The 20,502-nt window shown below is 48.6% G+C and overlaps 1 protein-coding gene across 1 annotated transcript in view; it reads right to left on the reverse strand.

Annotated features, from left to right (window-relative positions):
- Window positions 1-636: 636 nt before the first annotated feature.
- Window positions 637-20,502, reverse strand: part of LOC119456076 (RCC1 domain-containing protein 1) — an 88,525-nt gene continuing 68,659 nt past the window's right edge. Inside the window, exons 6-7 of the mRNA XM_049664563.1 lie at window positions 870-1,292; window positions 637-816 (exon numbers count right to left, since the gene is read on the reverse strand). Of these exons, the coding sequence (XP_049520520.1) occupies window positions 653-816; window positions 870-1,292 (587 nt within the window). The 3' untranslated portion in view covers window positions 637-652. The remainder of the gene's footprint in view (window positions 817-869; window positions 1,293-20,502) is intronic.

Genomic DNA, 20,502 nt, shown 5'->3' on the forward strand with positions numbered 1-20,502 from the left:
AGTCTGAACTAGTTTCTTTCATGCTGAAGCTTTCTCTGATAACGTCTGTGATGTACCGCACCGCATCATCTCCTTCGTAGATGTTACCATCTTCATCCCTTATATAGCCATTTCCGAATTTTTAGTTGGAGCTTCGAGTGCTCTTATATGGTTCCAACCCCCAATGATCCGCGCCATATACAGAGACAGACTTAAACCATGACCAAAAAAGTCGTCGGCGTGGCAGACTCGTTCAGACACCTGTCTCTGTTCTTACACCGTGATCTAAACTACAATTGTAAGAGGTGCCCAGTGCAGCCCGGTTCTAAAGCAAACCACATTTCTGACAAAATTTCGCAATAAACTCTAGAGGGATATAGGAGAAGCATACTTTGCCAATTAGGCAAGCCACACATGCTTAAGCCCGTAGCCTTTCAGGATAAAGAAATTAACTTTCTGCATGGTAACGCTTTGTTGGCAGTGGAAGTGATGATTATCAAGTGCGCGTGCATAAAGCCGCAGTTGGTGTTTCAATTAAACCCAATTTATAGAAGAGGTGCATCGTCCTGTGTGTTCATGTTATGCATCTTTTTGTTTCATCGTTTTTGCGCTAAATGACATGAGGCTAGGGAACTGAAAGAATGAAATAAACATGCGCACTATTTTAATAACTTTATTGATGGCGCAAGAGCACCAGGGTGGCCCAAGGTGAACAGTCCACAGCGACTGCGTCCTCCGCTGCGACCTCCACAGGCTTGGCGCTTTGCGTCATCCCATCTGCGCTGGGCCCCAACTGTCCATAAATGTTGCTGCCCCAGGCCCAGGCTGAGCCGTTGCCTGCAAAAACAGTCAAGCTATGCGCATGGCCCAAAAGTTGATCAAAGCCCTACCTGCTAGAGCAGCTGTGTGGCGCGAGCCGAGGCTGACAGCGCGCACCTCCAGCAGTGTATCCAGAAGAAATGGCACCGTGGACAGCGGCGTTTCCCGTGGATCGGCGGCCAGCTGGCCGTCATGGTTCCAGCCCCAGAGATAGAGGTCACCAGCCTCGCTGAGTGCGGCGGAGTGCCAGCCACCCGCAGTGGCTCCTACCAGGGCCACGCCTGCCAAGGGCTCGAGCAGTCGCGGCGAATGCTCAGACTCGAGGCTACCGTGGCCCAGCTGGCCGCGGCCGCCGTGTCCCCAGCTCAGCAGCTGGCCATTTACAGTGAGTGCCAGCTGGTGGCCATGACCGCAGCTCACGTGACACACCCGGCCTGCCACCGGCACTTGGCTCAACCTGCAGTCATCCAGTTGCAGCTCCTGCATGGAGCCATCTGCGGGCCGTAAAACTAGAAGGGTATCTCGGTTTGTCTGGGTTTGAACGCGAAGTCAACCCGAAGTCAACGGGAGCAGATCGCTTTTACAAAGGGATTTTTGTTTTTCAAGAAACTTCTTCCACCTTGCGGACCACTTATTTTACAGGTGATACCACAGCGGATTAGACCACGACAGAGAGACGTTCAACCGATTTATTGGCAAAAAGCTAGCACACACATATTGTACAGGAGGGAGTCTTAAAGGGCTCCTCACCAGGTCTAGCCATTTTGAGCTGACAAGCGCAATGCATACAATGCGAAGTATTACATCGCTATGCGCCGCAGAAAGAGCTGAAATTTCAAACTGAACGGCGTTTGCCCTTCTCCTCGCGGACGCCGCGCTCCAAGCCGGAGAGACCTATGTACACGTGTCTGTGCTGTGAAGTCGCTCATAGTGACACTTCGAGAATTATTCAAGGCAACATCTGTTATACGTGTAATCTGTTGCTTCAGTAGACGAATTAAAGTTTAGAGAAATAATAAAACACACAAAGCGAATGTCTGCTTGTTTTAGTTTTACTTCACAGTGCAGCAAGAGAGATGCACTTCTGTTTCGTCTGCTTGTTCCCACATAGTACAGTCGCGCGTGCTGACAACGAAACAATGTCATTTTCTACCGTGTTCCAGCACGCGATCATGCTCTGTGATCCGATTGCGTCTACCTCAGTGTTCGTGCAGAAGACTTATACCGCTAGTCGGGTGTTCTCGTGCACAGCACGCAAAATCATGAGCTGCGCGAAACAAGGCAAATGCAACAGCTTGTGCTCAAGGTGGTCACCGGAAGTGCGCCACACAGCAAAAAAGCGCGCAAGAGAGAGAGAGGACAAAAAAAGGCAGAGCCCGTGACGTATGCGTTATGGGATTCTCCGGCTCCGACATGGGAGAACGCAGGGAAGGAATTTCGCTTGCGGAAACTAGACGGCACAAGTGATGAGAATGTCTCTCTTGGCAGTGGCGCTCGCCTCCTGAAATCATGGGTTCGCGGCACTGAAACACGGATTTAGGCACCCCCCTCCCTTCCAACACCCCCTCAGGAGCATCTCAACACCCCCCAAAAAATTATTCCAGACCAACCCACCCCCCTAATTTTGAGGCCCAATTTTGATGTTCAGCGCGCAGACCACAGCGCGCAGACGACTGTGCTACACTCAGCGACCTGCAGGGAGCAGATAAACCTTGACGACGCGGTAAACGCAAGACACGCCCATGTGTTTTCTTCTATGCAACTGCTGGCGCTCTGAGTTGCGTGCCGTACTATAGTGCCACCTGTAGGTAGTGGGTCGAAGGCAAGAGTGGGTTGAGCCCAAGAGAGGAAAGAAGACCGCGCGCCCCTTCTCTGCTCGAGCCAGCCCCGACGGTCGCGTCTTCCAAGAGCCAGCTGCTCTACGTCTATTAAACCTTCTGGGCTACTCCTCGAGGCTCGTGACAAACTGGTGGAGGTGCTGGGTAAGCGTCTTCACGGATGTTGCAGACCCCTCCAAGGTTACGCGCTACGAATCCAGTGCCTGTCGACACTCCCGTGCATCGGGCCAGCCGCAGGATCAGGGGACTGTCTCCAGAAGTCGTCAACGCTACAGTTCCCACCACATCAACAGGTATGACCAGCGCTTCCCTTCAAACCACCCCAACCGGTACGGGAAGCACGATGTCGAACCGGTACACACTTGAGAGCCCACGGATCCCGAAGACGTTTCACGGCACAGTGTTCGAAGACGTCGAAGACTGGGTGGTCGAATACGAGCGCGTGGCCTCCGTGAACGAATGGAACGAAACGGAAAAACTCCGACACGTCTACTTCTACCTGGAGGATGGCGCGCATACGTGGTTTCAGAACCGCGAGGAGCAACTGACGTCGTGGCGCGAGTTTCGTCGGCAGCTCTTGGAGACCTACACCAGTGCTGATCGCCACGAACGAGCGGAACGAGCGATTCAAGCCCGCGTCCAGTTGCCAAACGAAACTGTGACCACGTACGTTGAAGACATGACGCGCCTCTTCCGACGAGCGGATCCAAGGATGACAGAGGAGAAGAAGTTACGTCATCTGATGCGCGGGGTCAAGGAGCAACTCTTCGCTGGCCTCGTACGGAGCTCTCCTAAGACGGTCGCGGAGTTCTTGTCCGAGGCCGTGACCATGGAAAAAATGCTTCTGCACCGCTCGAACCTATATGAGCGGCAAACGAACAGCATGTCTACTGCTGACATTTTCGCGGCCATAGGCAGCAACGGTGACTCTCTGCGAGAACTCATCCGCTCTGTAGTGCGTGAAGAGTTGCAAAAGGCCGCTGTAACACCGCAACCTACGGTAAGCTCCATAGCAAGCATTATAAAGGACGAACTGCACCAGGCCCTTCGTGACACCTTGCCTCCTGCTAACGCCGCGCCAGTACCTGCTGAATACCCCCGTGCGACCTACGCGGAAGCCCTGAAGCGCCCTGCTTCCTCTCCGCCGCTGTTCGTTCGTGCTGTTCCTACGGTGTCAGTTCAGTCGGCACAGCCGATACCGTACTACGACGCTGGGTACACCACGCCGCCCGTTGTTCATGCCGCTCCATTTGCCCACCATTCGGAGCGAGCGGTTCACCACGTCGACGACAGACGCCCGCCCCCTCGGAAGTCGGATGTTTGGCGCACACCCGATCATCGGCCTCTGTGCTTCCACTGCGGTGAAGCTGACCACCTGTACCGCCAGTGCCCATACCGGCGCCTTGGGATTCGCGGCTTTTCCGCATACTCGCCGCCGCCCCGATACGGCCAGCGACCCCGGGACATTGAGGACTACCTCTCTCAGCAGCGCTTGCCACCGCCTGCCAGGCGGCAGTCGCGATCGCCGTCTCCGAGACGATTTTCACCTCCGTCCCAGCGGTATTCTCCCGAGCAGTCGACCAGTCCCCGCCGGGAAAACTAACTGAGGCGATCTTTGGGGGCGAGGTCGCTGACGGTCGAAGCGCTGAAGACCTCCGACGGACGCAGTTACGGAAACCTACCGATCCGACATCACCTGCAGCTGAACGGGACGACCGGCTTTCGCTCGATATACCAGTGACTATTGACGGTTATGCCGTTAGTGCTTTAGTGGACACCGGCGCAGACTACACGATTCTAAGCGGGAAAATAGCAACGCAGCTGAAGAAAGTTATCACGCCCTGGCATAACTCGCAGATTCGGACGGCTGGCGGCCACGTCGTCACTCCACTGGGCGCCTGCACGACTAGAGTTGAGATTCAAGGATCAACATTCGTAGCGAGCTACCTTGTCTTACGCGAATGCTCCCGCGACGTTATTCTTGGGGTTGACTTCCTGCAGGAGTACGGCGCGATTATCAATCTGCAAGAGCGTCGTATCACTTTCTCTTCCGAACGAGCAGTCGACGTGCAAGACGGCCAACGGCGCGACGACGTACTCCGTGTTTCGGCAGACAGTGTAACGCTTCCTCCACGAGCCAGTGTCCTCGTCGACGTCACATGCTGTGGCTTACGCGATGGCGAAGCGGTGGCCGAAAGCAACTTGGAACACCTACTGAAGCAAGCTGTTTGCGTGGCTCGAAGTGTTATACAGATTCGTGCTGGTCATTCGCAATTGCTTGTCACCAACTTTAGCTACGAGCACCGACACCTGTTCCGCGGCACTTCATTAGCGTTTGCAGACGCAGTAGCAAACGTTAACAACTGTTTCACGTCAGAAGTAGTGGAGACAGCAGACACGTCTCTGGGCCATCTCGACATCAATTCTGAACTGTCCACCGATAGCCAGACAGCACTGCGCAAACTCTTGCTTGAATTCAGGACATGCTTCGCACATGATGAGGTGAGATGCTTCAGGTTTGGCATGAAGGCAGTAACGTCGACGCAGGTCGACATCTTTATTAATGTTGGTAAGGCATACGAAACAATACAAAGGCTAGCGCGCGCAAGCGCGGCTCAAGAGAACAGTGCTACATGGCAGCGGGGCCATAGGTCGGCGCACTCACTCATTTCAAAGGCGTGAGTGCGAGTGAGTGCCAGTGAGTGTGAGTGCAGGTGAGTGCGAGTGCGAGTGAGTGCCAGTGAGTGTGAGTGCAGGTGAGTGCGAGTGCGAGTGAGTGCCAGTGCGAGTGAGTGCCAGTGAGTGTGAGTGCAGGTGAGTGCGAGTGCGAGTGAGTGCCTGTGAGTGGAGGTGAGTGCCAGTGAGTGTGAGTGCAGGTGAGTGCGAGTGCAAGTGAGTGCTAGTGAGTGTGAGTGCAGGTGAGTGCGAGTGAGTGCCTGTGAGTGTAGGTGAGTGCGAGTGCAGGTGAGTGCGAGTGAGTGTCAGTGAGTGTGAGTGGAGGTGAGTGCGAGTGCGAGTGAGTGCCAGTGAGTGCGAGTGCGCGTGAGTGCCAGTGAGTGTGAGTGCGCGTGAGTGCCAGTGACTGTGAGTGCGCGTGAGTGCCAGTGAGTGTGAGTGGGTGTGAGTGAGTGTGAGTGAGTGGAGGTGAGTGCCAGTGAGTGTGAGTGGAGGTGAGAGCCAATGAGTGTGAGTGGAAGTGAGTGTGAACGTGGTGAGTGCCTGAGTGTGAACGTGACTGAGTGCTGTGTGAGTGGAGCTGAGTGTGAATGTGACTGAGTGCTGTGAGTGTGAACGGGGTGAGTGCTTCTGGGTGTGTAGAGGTGAGTGTGAACGTGAGTGTGAGTGCAGGTGAGTGTGAACATGAGTGATTGGTTGTGAGTGGAAGTGAGTGTGAACGTGGTGAATGCTTGAACGATAAGCAGAGGTGATATCGGTTCACCTCGCTTGCGGAAAAATGTAGGCACGTTGTGTCGACAAGCTCACTCGCGGTGATGACTTATCGCACTAGCAGATTGTGCACGCCAAGATAGAAACCACTCACTAAGGTCGTAATAATCCAAGGATCAGGCATGAGTGAGACAATGTATAATGAGATGAGCGGATATATTATATATATATGGACACTCCAAGCGAACTTCTGCCATGGTCGTGGACGTCGTTGTGAGGTTCCGTGTAAAGTCCAAACACGGTAAAATCGTCGCAGCGTGCCGGCGGTCCGCTGCGTGTGCGAGTGCAAGCTTGTGAGGGTCAGCGGACACTTGCCGCTCAATCTCACGCGCGCGAAGGAAAAGGCGGGGCGGAAGCGCGCTGCTACTGCTGTGCGTCAGGCAAGGGGGGGGGGGGGGGGGGGCGTCTTGCTCCGGCGGCGGCCACGTGGGTGTTGTATCTCGAAAATGATCTGCGACATGGATAAGGGCGTGCGCGTGCGCCTCCTCTTCAAAGCGATTTGCGACGTGAACAATGTTCAACTAGAGCTGGTAACTTGGTATGCGCCGTGTTTTCGACGTTTAGTTCGCTTTGAAGCGAGAGGCGGCACGAAGGTCAATTCGCTCGCGGCTATAGCTGCGCCTCCTTACTCCAGCGTTCTGACAGCGAGTTTCCGCGGTCATCGAGTGAGATGCGTTCATGTTTACCTGTTCGCGCGTGACACTGTGCTTGTCTATTTAGTTAGTAGGCAAATGTTTACAAGTTTATACGGCCCATTAAACTACTATCCTTGCTTTGTAAAGCTCTCTACTAATTTGCTATCGCAATCGAAGCTTCACCTTTCGGGCGAAACTGCGACATTTTCTTTAATACACCAGGGAATATGTATGGGCTGGAGCGCTGATGGCAGACATATCCAAATCATGACCGGCAAATTTTGCCATGACTTCCACTGAGTGAGGGTGTTTAATACCGTGTGATTTGCTACAGCTTCGCTGGTCATCCGCCTTCAGAGGGTGGAATGGCTCCTCATTTTCTTCCTGCTTCCCTCTTAAACGTACACGTACAGGCTCCTTATATAAACAGGCACAGCGGATGAGGGACTAGTCAAGTTAGCACAGAGTAACAGACACGCACGCTCGCATACATGGAGAAAAAGCGAAGATGCAATTATAGATACCGCTTTGTTCTCCCTTTTGTGTTTGTTTCAGCGTTAAGTGGTTGACTAAGTAGTATACGGATAGTCAATCTCTCCCTCTATTTCCCGCTCTCTTGGCTCAATCCGACCGAAGGGGAGCTTAGTGAGCATGGGCGGCAAGCATGCACACGTCTAATGTCAATGACAGAGAGATGGACAGAGAGAGTTTGGGGCTGACGTCAATGTTTATGTCACCATGAATAAATTGAAACGAAAACTTTAGTCGTGCTAGTTTTGCTCTACTCTGCAGTGTTAATAAACCACCTCTCTTTATTAATTTAGTCAATGAATCCGTTAATTTGTATTTATTAAAACATAACCTTATTGCCTTCATCTGCACCCCTTCCATTCTTGCAATGAGTTATTTTGTGTACGGAAACCAAACAATATTGACGTGCTCCAGCACTATTCGAACAAGCATTTTGTAGGCCAGCAAATTTTATCTGGGGGCGAAAGACGAAGGTGTCTTCTCAGAAAGAAGAGTCGCTTTGGTGCTCAGCATGTACATTGATTTCCACTTGAGGTTATTTTGCTAACATGGCTTTCCCATCGGAGAGCGTGTGTTAAAGTGACACCTAAATATTTACGCTGAAATGCACAAGTGAGAGGTGTGTCATTAATAATGTAAGTAAACTCAGATATCTGTTTCTTTCTATTTACTGTTAGCGTTACAGTTTTTAGGGCATTTAGAGTCATCTGCCACTCCTGACACCAAGAAAAGGCAGAATTTTGTATATGGTGATTATCACTGTGATTAATTTCGCGGTACGAAATACAATAGTCAGCGAATAGACGGATGTTACCATGTAGTTGGGAAGGCAAATCTTTTATGTATATTAAAAATAAACCTGGGTCCAAAACACTGCCTTGGCGCACTCCCGATGCAACAGGTGCTAAATTGGAAGCTTCGTTATGAATATACACAAATTGTGAGCGGTATAGATCGGCAGTGACTCATGAGTGCACTCACTCACACTCGCACTCATTTCAAAGGGGTGAGTGCGAGTGAGTGCCAGTGAGTGTGAGTGCGAGTGAGTACCAGTGATTTTGAGTGCAGGTGAGTGCGAGTGCGAGTGAGTGCCAGTGAGTGTGAGTGCAGGTGAGTGCGAGTGCGAGTGAGTACCAGTGAGTGTGAGCGCAGGTGAGTGCGAGTGCGAGTGAGTGCCTGTGAGTGTGAGTGGAGATGAGTGCGAGTGAGTGTCTGTTTGTGGAGGTGAGTGCGAGTGCGAGTGAGCGCCAGTGTGTGTGAGTGGAAGTGAGTGCAAGTGCGAGTGAGTGCTGTGAGTGTGAGTGGAGGTGAGTGTGAACGTGAGTGAGTGCGGGGCCTGGAAAAAATTATGGTGAGTGAGTGTGAGTGAGTGTTCTCCCACACTGCCGACCTATGGGCGGGGCAGACACTCGCTCAGCTCTCCTCTCCAAGCCAGTCCAAGCTAAAGGCGGGAAGAACAGGGGAGATGGATGGATGGATGGATGGATGAGGCTGAATCCTTTATATTGGGCGGTGGCATACGCCACCTAGCCATCACTATTAACATATTTTGTACTTTGTGGTGGGTGAAACTTCACCCCTGCCTTGATTTTAGCCACCAATCAGATAACCTCGGTTTGGTTATTTCTACCCGCTTAAATTCTACTTTGCCTTCACTGTCCTAAACCGCAATGCTTTGCACTGTAGGGTTAAGCCCTTTACAGAAAAGTTTGAGGTGTTCAGCCGTTTCCTCTTCTCCACATGCACCACACAACGTGTCTATACCTTGGTACTTGACTCAGTACATCTTAGTCCGCAATACTCCCGTCCTGGCTTCAAACAACAAAGAGCTTCCCCTAGAATTATCATAGATATCTTCTTTCGCAATTTCGTGCTTGAAAGTTCTGTATGTTCCCAGTGCTGATTTCGTCTGCATCCCTGTTTTCCACAGACCCCTCTCTGTTTCTTTAACCTTTTTCTTAACCGCTGTTTCCTGGTTTGCACCCCTCCTGCAGTCCAAATATTTGATTGACAATCTTCTGGTCAGCTTCCTCCATTTTGTGTCAACATTCCTTATGTACAAATAACTGAAAACTCTCCTTGCCCACCGCTTTTCTGCCGTTTCTCTCAATCACTCCTCAAATTCTATCTTGCTGCTGGCTTCCCTGCCCTCAAATGACGTCCATCCCATGTCACCCTGTACCCCCTGATTTGGTGTATTTCCGTGTGCTCCCAGAGCAAGTCTACCTACCCCTCGCTGCTTAACTTCCAACCTTGCTCGAACCTCTGATCTCATGCACAGGACCGTATTACCAAAAGTCAAACTAGGGACCATCACCCCTTTTCAAATCCCTCTCACCACTTCGTACCTATTCTAATTCCACAGTGCCCTATTTTTCATCACAGCCGCATTTCTGCTACCTTTTGCCGTTAGATATTTTTCATGTTCCGTTAGGTACTCAGCCCCATTAATTGTTTATCCACACTCCAAGATATTTGTACTTATCCACCACCTCCAGCGTAACCTCCTGTATCCTATGCTCGCTGCCCTGATTATCATTAAAAATCGTGACTGCCGATTTTTCTTTACTAAACTTCAAACCTAAGCTATCTCCCTCTTTACCACAGATGTCCATTAATCTCTACAAGTCTTCCTTGCTGTCAGCCATAAGTATGATGTCATCCGCGTACATCATTCCTGGTAATGACTGTTTAATCCATTCTCCTTGCTTGAAAAAGGAAAGGTTGAAGCTAAGCCCGCTCCTCTCTAATTATTTCTCTAATCCTTGTAAATATAGCATGAACAACAGAGGTGACAGAGGGCAGCCCTGCCTAAGCCCCTGCTGTATCTCTATAGGCCCAGATACCTTGTTTTCCCATTTTATAAGCACCTTGTTAGTTTTATAGATATCTTTTAAAAGATTACTTACTCCATCTTCCACATCTAGAGTGTCCAGTATGTCCCACAAATCCTTTTGGATTACACTGTCATAGGCTCCCTTGATATCCAGAAAAGTGAGCCATAGGGGCCTGTGTTCCTTTTCTGCTATTTCAATACACTGTGTCAATGAGAACAGATTATCTTCTAACCTTCTTTGTTTCCGGAACCCATTTTGTAGTTCCCCCAGCACCTCCTCGCTCTCCACCCATGCCTGCAGTCTGTCCAGATAGGTGCTGCCATCTGTCGGGCGGCTGGCGAAGTGGTTGTGGAAGTCTCGGAGGTACCTCACAATAGTCACGGTTAATGGACATCTAGAGGCATGGTATACCTATGTTCTGCCATACACACTCTGTCACACTGGAGCTGCCTCTATTCGCTGCTATCAACAAAAGTACGTACCTTGCGTCGATACCGGTGTCACTTTTTGTCACTATATCATTTTTGTTCTTAGTTACATTTTAATTGTGTTGTTTAACTCTTTCAGTACCGCGCCCATTGGGCATCGTTAGCGCTCTATCGATGGTTTGAAACGCCGCTTTAAAGACCTTCCGCACTGCTCACGGACACTGCGCATAGGACGTGAAAGAGGAGGAACTATGTTTTTGTTTTCTAAGCAGTTCACTTTTTTCCCGCCAAGCGACGATTTTTAAACGCGCTCCGAAGTTTCGCGATCGTCAAAGCAGAACGCAAAAATGTCCGGCTCCAGAAACTGCGCGCGCGCTTCGGGAGATCGCAGATATCATGATTCCGCTGCCTCTGTGGCTGATCTTATCGATACATCGAATAGCAGCGACAGAGGACGCTGACTTTTTGTCGGACTTTGAGTCTGAAAGCGACGACGACGCAAACCAGCCCGGAACATCGGCGGCCGCAGCCCGGCACGCCCAACTGTAGTGCTTGCAGTTAAATTTTTGTAGCGGAATACCTGTTCCGCTCCACCTAGCGGGTTTCCGCTGAATTATTACGTAAATACCTGTTCAATTAAAAATCAGCGGCAATACATTTTGTATATCTCATAATTTTTTAAACATTTTTTCTTAGTAGCTACCAAGCGTGTCTTTACAAACTTTGTTCAATTTTATCGCACAATCTTGATTTTAACAATTTATACCTTTTTTATGACATACATCTCATTATTAAAAATTTTATGCATGAAAAGTGCATTCATTTTGCTTTCTGTTTATGTATTACATTAAATATTGAATGCAGTAGTTCCTTCAGAAAAAGACATCTGCCGTAACATACAAAAAACACCTATTTTCCCCATGGTAGAGAAAGAGTTAAGGTATATGGCTGGTCAATTGTGCTTAGTTTTTTTCTTCTTTTTCTATTTTGTGCAAAATTATATTGTACTTAGTTTTGAAAAAGTCTGCACTTTGTTCTATCAATACTTGCAGATTAAGGACTTGCTTGACTTTGTTCTGCATAGAAAAAGGACTAAACTTTGTGCAATCAAATGAAAACTCTAAACGCTGTCCCTTATTATGTTCTTGCAATTTTCAAACGTGACAACAGAATGCCATGGGTGTTTAAATATAGTATTGAAATTATAATCCCGCAAAACGAGGCACACATTTTGTCCTTCTTTACAGCGTTCGTTTGTGCCCGCCTGTCTGTGCTCGCCTGTCTTCACCTTCATTGTAGTATTGTTTGCGCAACAACATCAGCTCGACATTCACCAACAAGGATGAACTCCCTTGTAACATGTGGTTTAATAAGCCTGCTTAAAAGGTGAATTAGTCTACGTCTGATAATTAGCATCTTTTCCGTCACCATTTGTTGAAAAAAGAAAGCGTTCAGACTTAAATAAAACAATGTGGTAACAAGAGCACTAGACCCTTGAACCTCTTCCCCCCCTCTTCACTGAAAAAATATCTAACCAATAACTTCATATCCACACCCCATGCGTTCTGGTAACACCCCCTTAAAATCGAAATTCTGGATAAACCCCTGCACTGAAATATTTCTATCTCAACTATTAATTCTTTTAATAGTTTAAAAGCTTTTAATTCATACTTTCGGTTTATTTCTGCAAATCCTGACCCCCGTATTTATGGCCTCTGCATGCAAGAGGCGATGTTTCCATCCTTAGTGCGTGAAAGTTGTAAATAATTAGAAGAGCTTCTTTTTTTTTTTTTCAGCGGCTACCCCATCCGTGTTCCCTCACTTCAATATTTTTTTAAATTTCCGCTGAGAACACCATGCACAGACACAATATCATCATTTGGCAGCAGTGGTCATGGCTGGAAGCTACGAACTTCAGGGAGAACATTTCTGCTTACTTTTGCAGTTTTCGTCGTCCATACCTACAAGCCGAGCACGGTCACTTCAGCCCACGTGTTGTGTCTACATCCACTGCATTGCATTCGTCATCAATCTTCGTGCATCACCGGACAAGCTGGCTGCATGGTCTACCAGAGTTTAAAGCCTCCACTGCGCACCTGCCTCGTCGTGACATCACGCTTTTGTCGGGATAAGGACGGCAGAATCGACTTGGCATCATTTGGCAGCAGTGGTCATGGCTTGAAGCTACGAACTTCAGGGAGAACTTTCTGCTTACTTTTGCAGTGTTTGTCGTCCATACCTACAAGCCGAGCACGGTCACTTCAGCCCACGTGTTGTGTCTACATCCACTGCATTGCATTCGTCATCAATCTTCGTGCATCACCGGACAAGCTGGTTGTGTGGTCTACCAGAGTTGAAAGCCTCCACTGCGCACCTGCCTCGTCGTGACATCGCGCTTTTGTTGGGATAAGAAGGACGGCGGAATCGACTTGGCATCATTTGGCAGCAGTGGTCACGGCTGGAAGCTCCAAACTTCAGGGAGAACATTTCTGCTTACTTTTACAGGTTAATGCCACTCCAGGTTACGCATTTGTTAAACTTACCATTTCCTCCGTGACTGCTGCTGCTCCAAGTGCTCATTTTATATTTTGTGCTTGCCACTATGCCGACTTGTGCAGAGCTAGCTGATCTAGCCGACTTGTGCAAAGCTAGCTGATAATTGATCAGCTAGAAACCTTGTTCAAGGGTCGATGTGACGAGGTAGTCGCTGATCTTGTGAAAAAGTGTTCAGTGAAGCTATCAACAGAACCAAACATAGTTGAACTGAAAGGGAAGCCCTGATAAAAAGTGTCGACATGCTCAACTCAATTGTTGAAGATGCTCGAGCTCAAAATAGTACTTTGACCTCGGCTAACAAAGAATTAAAGGCCGAGAATGAAGCATTGGCCAAACGCCTGTCAGAACTTGAGCAGCACTCAAGAATAAACAACGTGGAAATTAAGGGAGTCGCATGTACACAGGGCGAGAGCTATCTTGCGATCATGAAAGCTGTAGGTGAAAAAATATGCTGTCCTATTTCTGAAGACGACATCGATGTTGTACATTGCGTCCCAACGAGGTCAGGAGTGGGCAACAAGAACATCATTGCCCGGTTTTGCTCAAGGACAAAGAAGCAGGATTTTATTGCTAAGGGCCGAAAGGCTCGCCTAAATTATAAAGATCTTGGTTACGCAGGGCCGAATCATGTTCCCATTTATATCAATGATCACCTGACCCGAGAAAACAAAGTGCTGTTTGCGAAGGCTCAGTCGCTGAAAAGGGACAAAGGTTGGCAATTCCTATGGACCGAGAATTGCCAAATTAAGGCTAGAAAGATGTGCGACAGTCGCGTCTTTCGTATCTTGTCCGAGGGTGATTTATTGGTCTTCCGGTAAATATTGAAGGGTCAGGGAACTAACCTATTTTGTTGCATTCGAAAATGTCATCTTATTTTTCAACTGAGCAACTCAAATCTTTTTTTATGAATCCATGCCTATCTGCAATTCACTTTAATGCGCGAAGCCTAAAAAAACATTATGACGAAATCTACAATTTTTTAGCATCTTTAGACCATACATTTTCTCTTATCTGCATTTCTGAAACTTGGCTTTCACAAGCAGATGATAACTTATTTGGTTTTCCCTCCTATGCTTCTGAATACTGCTATCGTTCTCACCAGAGTTACGGAGGTGTTGCTGTTTTTGTATCTCCTGATGTACGTTACAAGCGCAGACACGACATATCATTTTCAGTGCCGCATTGTGAAGCTGTGTGGATTGAACTAGAGCATGTGAACCAGACAATTATCGGTTGCGTGTACCGCTCACCTTCATCTTAAATATCTGCTTTTTGCGATGACTTGAATACTGTACTTGGTAACTTGTCGTCAGAAAGGAAAAATATTGTGCTTCTCGGAGACATTAACATTAACCTTTTAGATGACTGCAGCGCTGCAACTACTGCCTACACTAATTGCCTTCATGGATATGGCTTCGAATCCCTGGTTTCCCTCCCAACTAGATATACTTTAGGGGCTTCCGCCACGTTAATAGTTCATATATTCTCCAACCTTATGTGTCCTCCAGCTTGCGGTATACTTGAAAATAACATCACTGATCACTTCCCTGTCTTTTTTAAACTTCCTTATCAATTATATAAACCTTGTCATGAATTCTACAGAGCTGTGATTAACAAAGATGTCTTCATCGCTCGCGTTAGTGAGGTAAATTAGTGTTCTGTGACTTCACAGTCAAGCACAGAATCAGCTCTTAATGAATTTTCGGAGATAATAAAAAAATGTATTACTAATTCTACCAGCTTTTTGAAATGCAGAAGACATGTCCCAGCATTACAGAATCCTTGGTTAACCAATGGTCTACTAACTAGCCTACGTAAAAAAGATAACCTTTACCGAAAAGTTAAACAACGCCCGTTTAACATTCGACTCAAAACTCGCTATAAAATATACTTATTGTAACATCCTAAACAGGCTGCTCAAGGTTGCCAAAAGAAATTATTACGAATTCAGAACAGCAGAAGCCGGCACCGATACCAAAAGACCGTGGAAAATAATAAATTCCTTCTTCAACCGATCTAGTCAGGATAAACCAATAAGTAAGCTTCATTCATCAGACGCCACGTATATGCAACCAGTAGACATCGCCAATGCATTTAATGAGTTTTTCTGTGACCGTACTTTCCACCATACCAATGATACTCAATTAGCATTTCAGCACTGCTTACAATCACTTTACTTATTTCCAACTGGCCCAGATGAAATAATCAATGTCATTCATCATTTGAAGCTAACAGGAGCAGGTCTGGACGAAATCAGTTCAATTAACATTAAATTAGTAGCTCATCTTATCGCCCGCCCGCTGTCTCATGTTACAAATTTAGTATTTAAAAGTGGAGTATTTCCACGTGAACTGAAAAAAGCAAAAATTATTCCAGTATTTAAAAGGGTGACCGCTCCTGCATTTCTAATTATCGCCCTATAGCAATTCTTCCTTTTTATAGCAAAGTTATCGAAATATGTACTGAAAAGCGCCTAACTAAATACTCCTCAAAATTTAACGTTCTTTCACCAAATCAATTTGGCTTCAGGGTAGGTTCCTCGACTGACTATGCTATACTTTCTTTCACAGATAAAATAAAATGAGCCATAGATGCCGGTTTCTACGCAGGATCAGTTTTTATTGATCTATCCGAAGCATTTGACTCGATAAGCCAAGTCATCTTACTTGCTAAACTACGGGCAGTAGGCATCGATGGCCCTGCACTAGAACTTATAAAAAGTTACCTAACAGATTGACAACAGACCGTGTATTTTAATTCTTCACTTTCTTCGCAGGGTCTTCGCAGCGCTAACTGTGCAGTTCCTCATCGTCTTCATGTGTATACACCCATCCTCATAATCATCATCATTTTGTCGGGTTGGTGTTCGTGGGCTGTCTCGTGCTGTGTGTCAATATAAGAGATCTGCCTTCGTCCCGGGCGTCGTCTCACAATATATATATACACATGGGTAGGTATCGGAAAGCTGGTAGGGCCCAGCTCCCCCCCCCCCAGAAAAATGAAAACTTTCCGCCTATGCCCGCGCCGACGTGGACAGCGAGTGTTGCTGAAAAATCAAAGCCCCTTTCTTAAAGAAAGATGGTTGAATGCGAAGCTTTCGCCCATGCAAACAGAATCAAAGTCCAAAGCCAATTAACGACCATGCAACGAACCCAAGAAATGCTGAGCGACCCGATGCGATGCATATGTGATTTGGTTGCTTATTTAGGATTGTACTTTTTGAACGTTGAAGTTGAATGAAGATACATTTCGTCAAGTTGCATAGCCTTTATTTTAGACCATGTAGCCGTTGATTACGCGCACGCACTTTCACGGACTGCATGCCATTGCTGATACATGGGATCGGCCTTACGGGCACGATCGCGCTTACGTTCGCGTACGGCAGCCTCTTCTGCCGTGCGCTGCACTCGTGGCCTACCCATGGTGACGGCCGGGAATGCATTGCGTGACGCGTGTAATGCAATGCAGATATACATATACAGTTCCTCTGGGTAGCGTGGCGTTGCAGTTCCCATTGTTCTTTCTTATCGGTGCAACTGCAAATGTAAACTGTAGTGTTCTACGATTGCGTGCGCAAATTGTTCTATTGTGTGCGCATATGCTCAGATAGTTCCAGTGTGTAAGCTGGCTTTCCTGCAGTGCGTTTTCGGTGCTCACGGACGAATCAGTCAAACATAGAAAGCTTCGCTTTAAAAAACTCTGCCGTCTTTCGGCTATGATAACGTGGTCGACGTCTGGGTCACAATTTTGTAGCGATGCATTCCACTTAATTCTATATGCTGTGCCATTATCAACCACCGTTCACGGCTGGCTGATACCATTGATAATGCAGGCGGAGCGCCGCTCTTACCACTGATGAAGCGCAAAAAAGGCATCGCTACGAATTGTGGGGATGCGCGACTCTCACGCGTCTTCTGTAATCCGGCTTCACCGCGTGGCTAAGCGCCGGCGGCGGTCATGGTGGTTGCGGCGCATTGCGAGAGATGGCGCAAGTGTCGCGATGTTAACACCACCGAACGGCGGGGTGACTTGGGAGAAAAAGGTCGAAGGCGCTTCTGAGCTCTTTGGCTTGGGATCGGCGACGAACACGTGTTGCACGAACACTTCGCGCATGCGCCGGCCCGATTCGCGGGACCGTCTCGCGAGGCTAAGAGCAGGACACCGGTATAGACGAACATGGATCGTTCGAACGCGCCACCGTTCGCGTCACCGTACACGTGAACGACTAGACGATGGTGTCACAGCATGGGGCGAACATATTCGCTCGCTATCGGGTCGCGGTGAGTCGGACTTCCTTGATTTGTGGTGCACCCATGTGAACATTCTATTGGTAGTAATTCGGCTAGTGTGTATTAGTGTATGAAAGGTGCAATAAATGCCCTTGTGATTGTTTACACTACTGTGTTGTTCCTTTGTCCCAAGAACACCTGTGAGACCCCACATCTGGCTGCCCAACATGGACCTCTTGGGACATCGGACGATAATTTTGAGTTTTGCTCGGTTCGAGACAACCTTTGTTTGAACCCAAGCGTATTCCTAGCGTGGATTTTGATTGCTAGCGTCGGCGGCGTGCTTTCTTGAGCAAGGCGACTGTTGCTGTAGTGTGTTTGAACTTTTCAACATGCTAAGTCTTTTTGTGAGTGTTTTGTTGAAGTACACTCGTCGGTACGAGAGCCACATGGTCTGCATCCTGGGAGAGCGAGGCCTAGCGCCTGCAGAGCATTGGCAAGCCTGAAGCGAGTGAGTACGGAAGCCTCGTGGGTGGTCCAAATTTCTTATGTAAATAGCTTCTTCTATCTCTTTGACTTCGGAAGTCGCGGCTCAGGGAGCCGGGTGGCTGCGGGCCACGGGTGCCGCTACGGGCTGACTGGTATTGCGGCCTGGCACCAGGCGCTCCGACACCGTCTGGGACGGTGGGCGCCGTCAACTCGGATGCTGTGTGCACCGAGCAGGGTAGGACCACCTCACAGAGCTAACGTCTCCTCGCAGCTGCATGTTGTGCCCATTTTGGGTGATGTTTTTTTTTTTTTTGATGCTGGTTGTTGTCAAAGTAGCGACGCATTAGGCCTAAGGCTTTACAAAGCCGCCTGTCGCACGTTGAGGGACGCAACCTGGTGGACCGTGGTGTTGAGGTGTCGCACATTGCTTCCCTCATTAGTTCGCCTTGCACGAATTGAAATTACTCGTTCGACTCAAGAAAGTAAGCTTTGTTCACGTGAACTTAGCATCTGAAATGCCGCCTGAAATTTTGCTAGCCGAATTGAACATTGTACCACGTGGGCGATGCGTATGTCGAATTCCTCTCCCTTGCACTACTTTAGTGTTTGTCGAGTGCGTTGAGTGTACGCAGCGTGAGCGGAGTCATCCCTGGTTTGCTGTCACCTGCACATTGTCAGCGCTGCTGCCCCGGACTACAATCGAGCTACCCCAGGCGATGCAGATGCCTGTGGCCAGTTCAGCGCAGCGATTTCGGCGGCCACCTGTGTCCGGCTCGCAACCCTCGGCGGCTGGGAAAAGAGCCGGCAGTCACCAACGGCTACAGCGGCTCTCGCCGGCAGGGCGCGTCGGCGCGGGCAACGCTTGCTCGTGCCGACTTCTGCGTCGCCGTTTACGGAGTCCTGGGCTGGAGTTGTGCCATCGAATCTGCAGATGTGGTGCTGTGACCAACGGACGCCAGCGGTGAACCCCAGAGACAATGTCGGCTCGCACGTTGTGGATAACATGTGGACATTTCCTCGGCGCGGCCACCGTCAACATGTACTAACTTTTGTTCGCGACGCGCGCGTTGATAGACCGTGTGACATGTGTCGCCAGAGTACGTGTAGTGATTTAAGGTTGGGGGGATGTGGGGATGCGCGACTCTCACGCGTCTCCTGTAATCCGGCTTCACCGCGTGGCTAAGCGCCGGCGGCGGTCGTGGTGGTTGCGGCGCATTGCAAGAGATGGCGCGAGTGTCACGATGCTAATGCCACTGAACGGCGGGGCGACTTGGGAGAAAAAGGTCGAAGGCGATTTCGAGCTCTTTGGCTTGGGATCGGCAACTAACACGCACGAACGCGTCGCGCGTGCGCCGGCCCGCTTCGCGGGACCGTCTCGCGAGGCTAAGAGCAGTACATTGGTATGGATGAATACGGATTGTTCGAACGCTCCACCATTCGTGTCACCGTACACGTGAACGACTAGGCGATGGTGTCACAGCATGGGGCGAACATATTCGCTCGCTATCGGGTCGCGGTGAGTCGGACCTCGCTCACCCAGCGGGCTATTCTGCCCTTTCGCAGTGCGAGCTCCAAGAGATACGTTAATGCCTGATTATCAGTGAAAAGCTTGAAGTGTTTGCCTTCCAGGTAGCTTCTGAAGTATCTTAGGGCCATTACAACCGCTAGTGCTTCCTTTTCCGTTGTCGTGTAGTTTTCTTGTGGTTTCGTGAAGGTACAAGAATAGTATCCGATGACCTTGAGTTCCCGGCCAGGCTGTTCGTTTTCATCTCATTGATAAAGAATGTCTCCAGCAGCGTAGTGAGATGCGTCCGTGTAAAACTCAAACGGCAAATCAAAGTCTGTGAGTGTCAGCACAGGATCGGAGGAAATGGCATCTACAAGTTCCAGATAGCTATTCTCACATTCTTCGGACCATACGAACGACATGCCTTTGTATCAGTGCAGCAAGACATTTAGTTTTTCTCGCATAGTCTTTTATAAATGCGCGGAAGTGGCCTGCGAGCCCAAGGAACACTCTTAAAGAATGAATGTCATAGGGTTTGGCCATCTTCTTGATGCGCTGAACGCTCTCCTCTTTAGTGCCCTTGGTTGTTCCATCAAATACTCTTCCAAGGAATACCACTTTCTTGCAGAAGAATTCACTTTTTTTAATGTTGATCTTCAGTCTAGCAGTGCTGAGGGCTTCGAGGACCTTTCCCAGATGCTCTTCATGATCTTCCCTTGTTTTCGAGTATACAATTATGTCGTCCACATACACATTACACAATTTCCCGATGAAGTTTTTTAGCACATCGTTCATCATCTTTTGAAACCATGATCCGGAGTTTTTCCATCCAAACGGCAGCCTATTGTACTCGTATATGTCGAAAGGGGTAACAAATGCTGTAAATTCTTGTTATCCTCTCTTGGTGGTACCTGCCAATATCCCTTACACAGGTCAATGCGGCAAAACCATTGACATCCTCCAGTCTCCGTCAATTATTTCATAAATTCTCGGCATTGGATATGGGAAGAGATCTGTTTGCTTGTTTACTAGTCTATAATCTGTGCAGAAGCGAAATGACCCATCTTCTTTTGGAACAATCGTAATAGGCGAGGCAAAACACGAAGTAGAAGGCCTGATTATTCCCGCCTCCAGCATTCCCTGAAGCTCCTGCTTTAACCATACCTTTTTTTTTTTTTTTCATGGCTGAGGCTACATGGCTTTCTCT

The sequence above is a fragment of the Dermacentor silvarum genome, chromosome 1 (assembly GCF_013339745.2).
Source record: "Dermacentor silvarum isolate Dsil-2018 chromosome 1, BIME_Dsil_1.4, whole genome shotgun sequence".
Taxonomy (NCBI): domain Eukaryota; kingdom Metazoa; phylum Arthropoda; class Arachnida; order Ixodida; family Ixodidae; genus Dermacentor; species Dermacentor silvarum.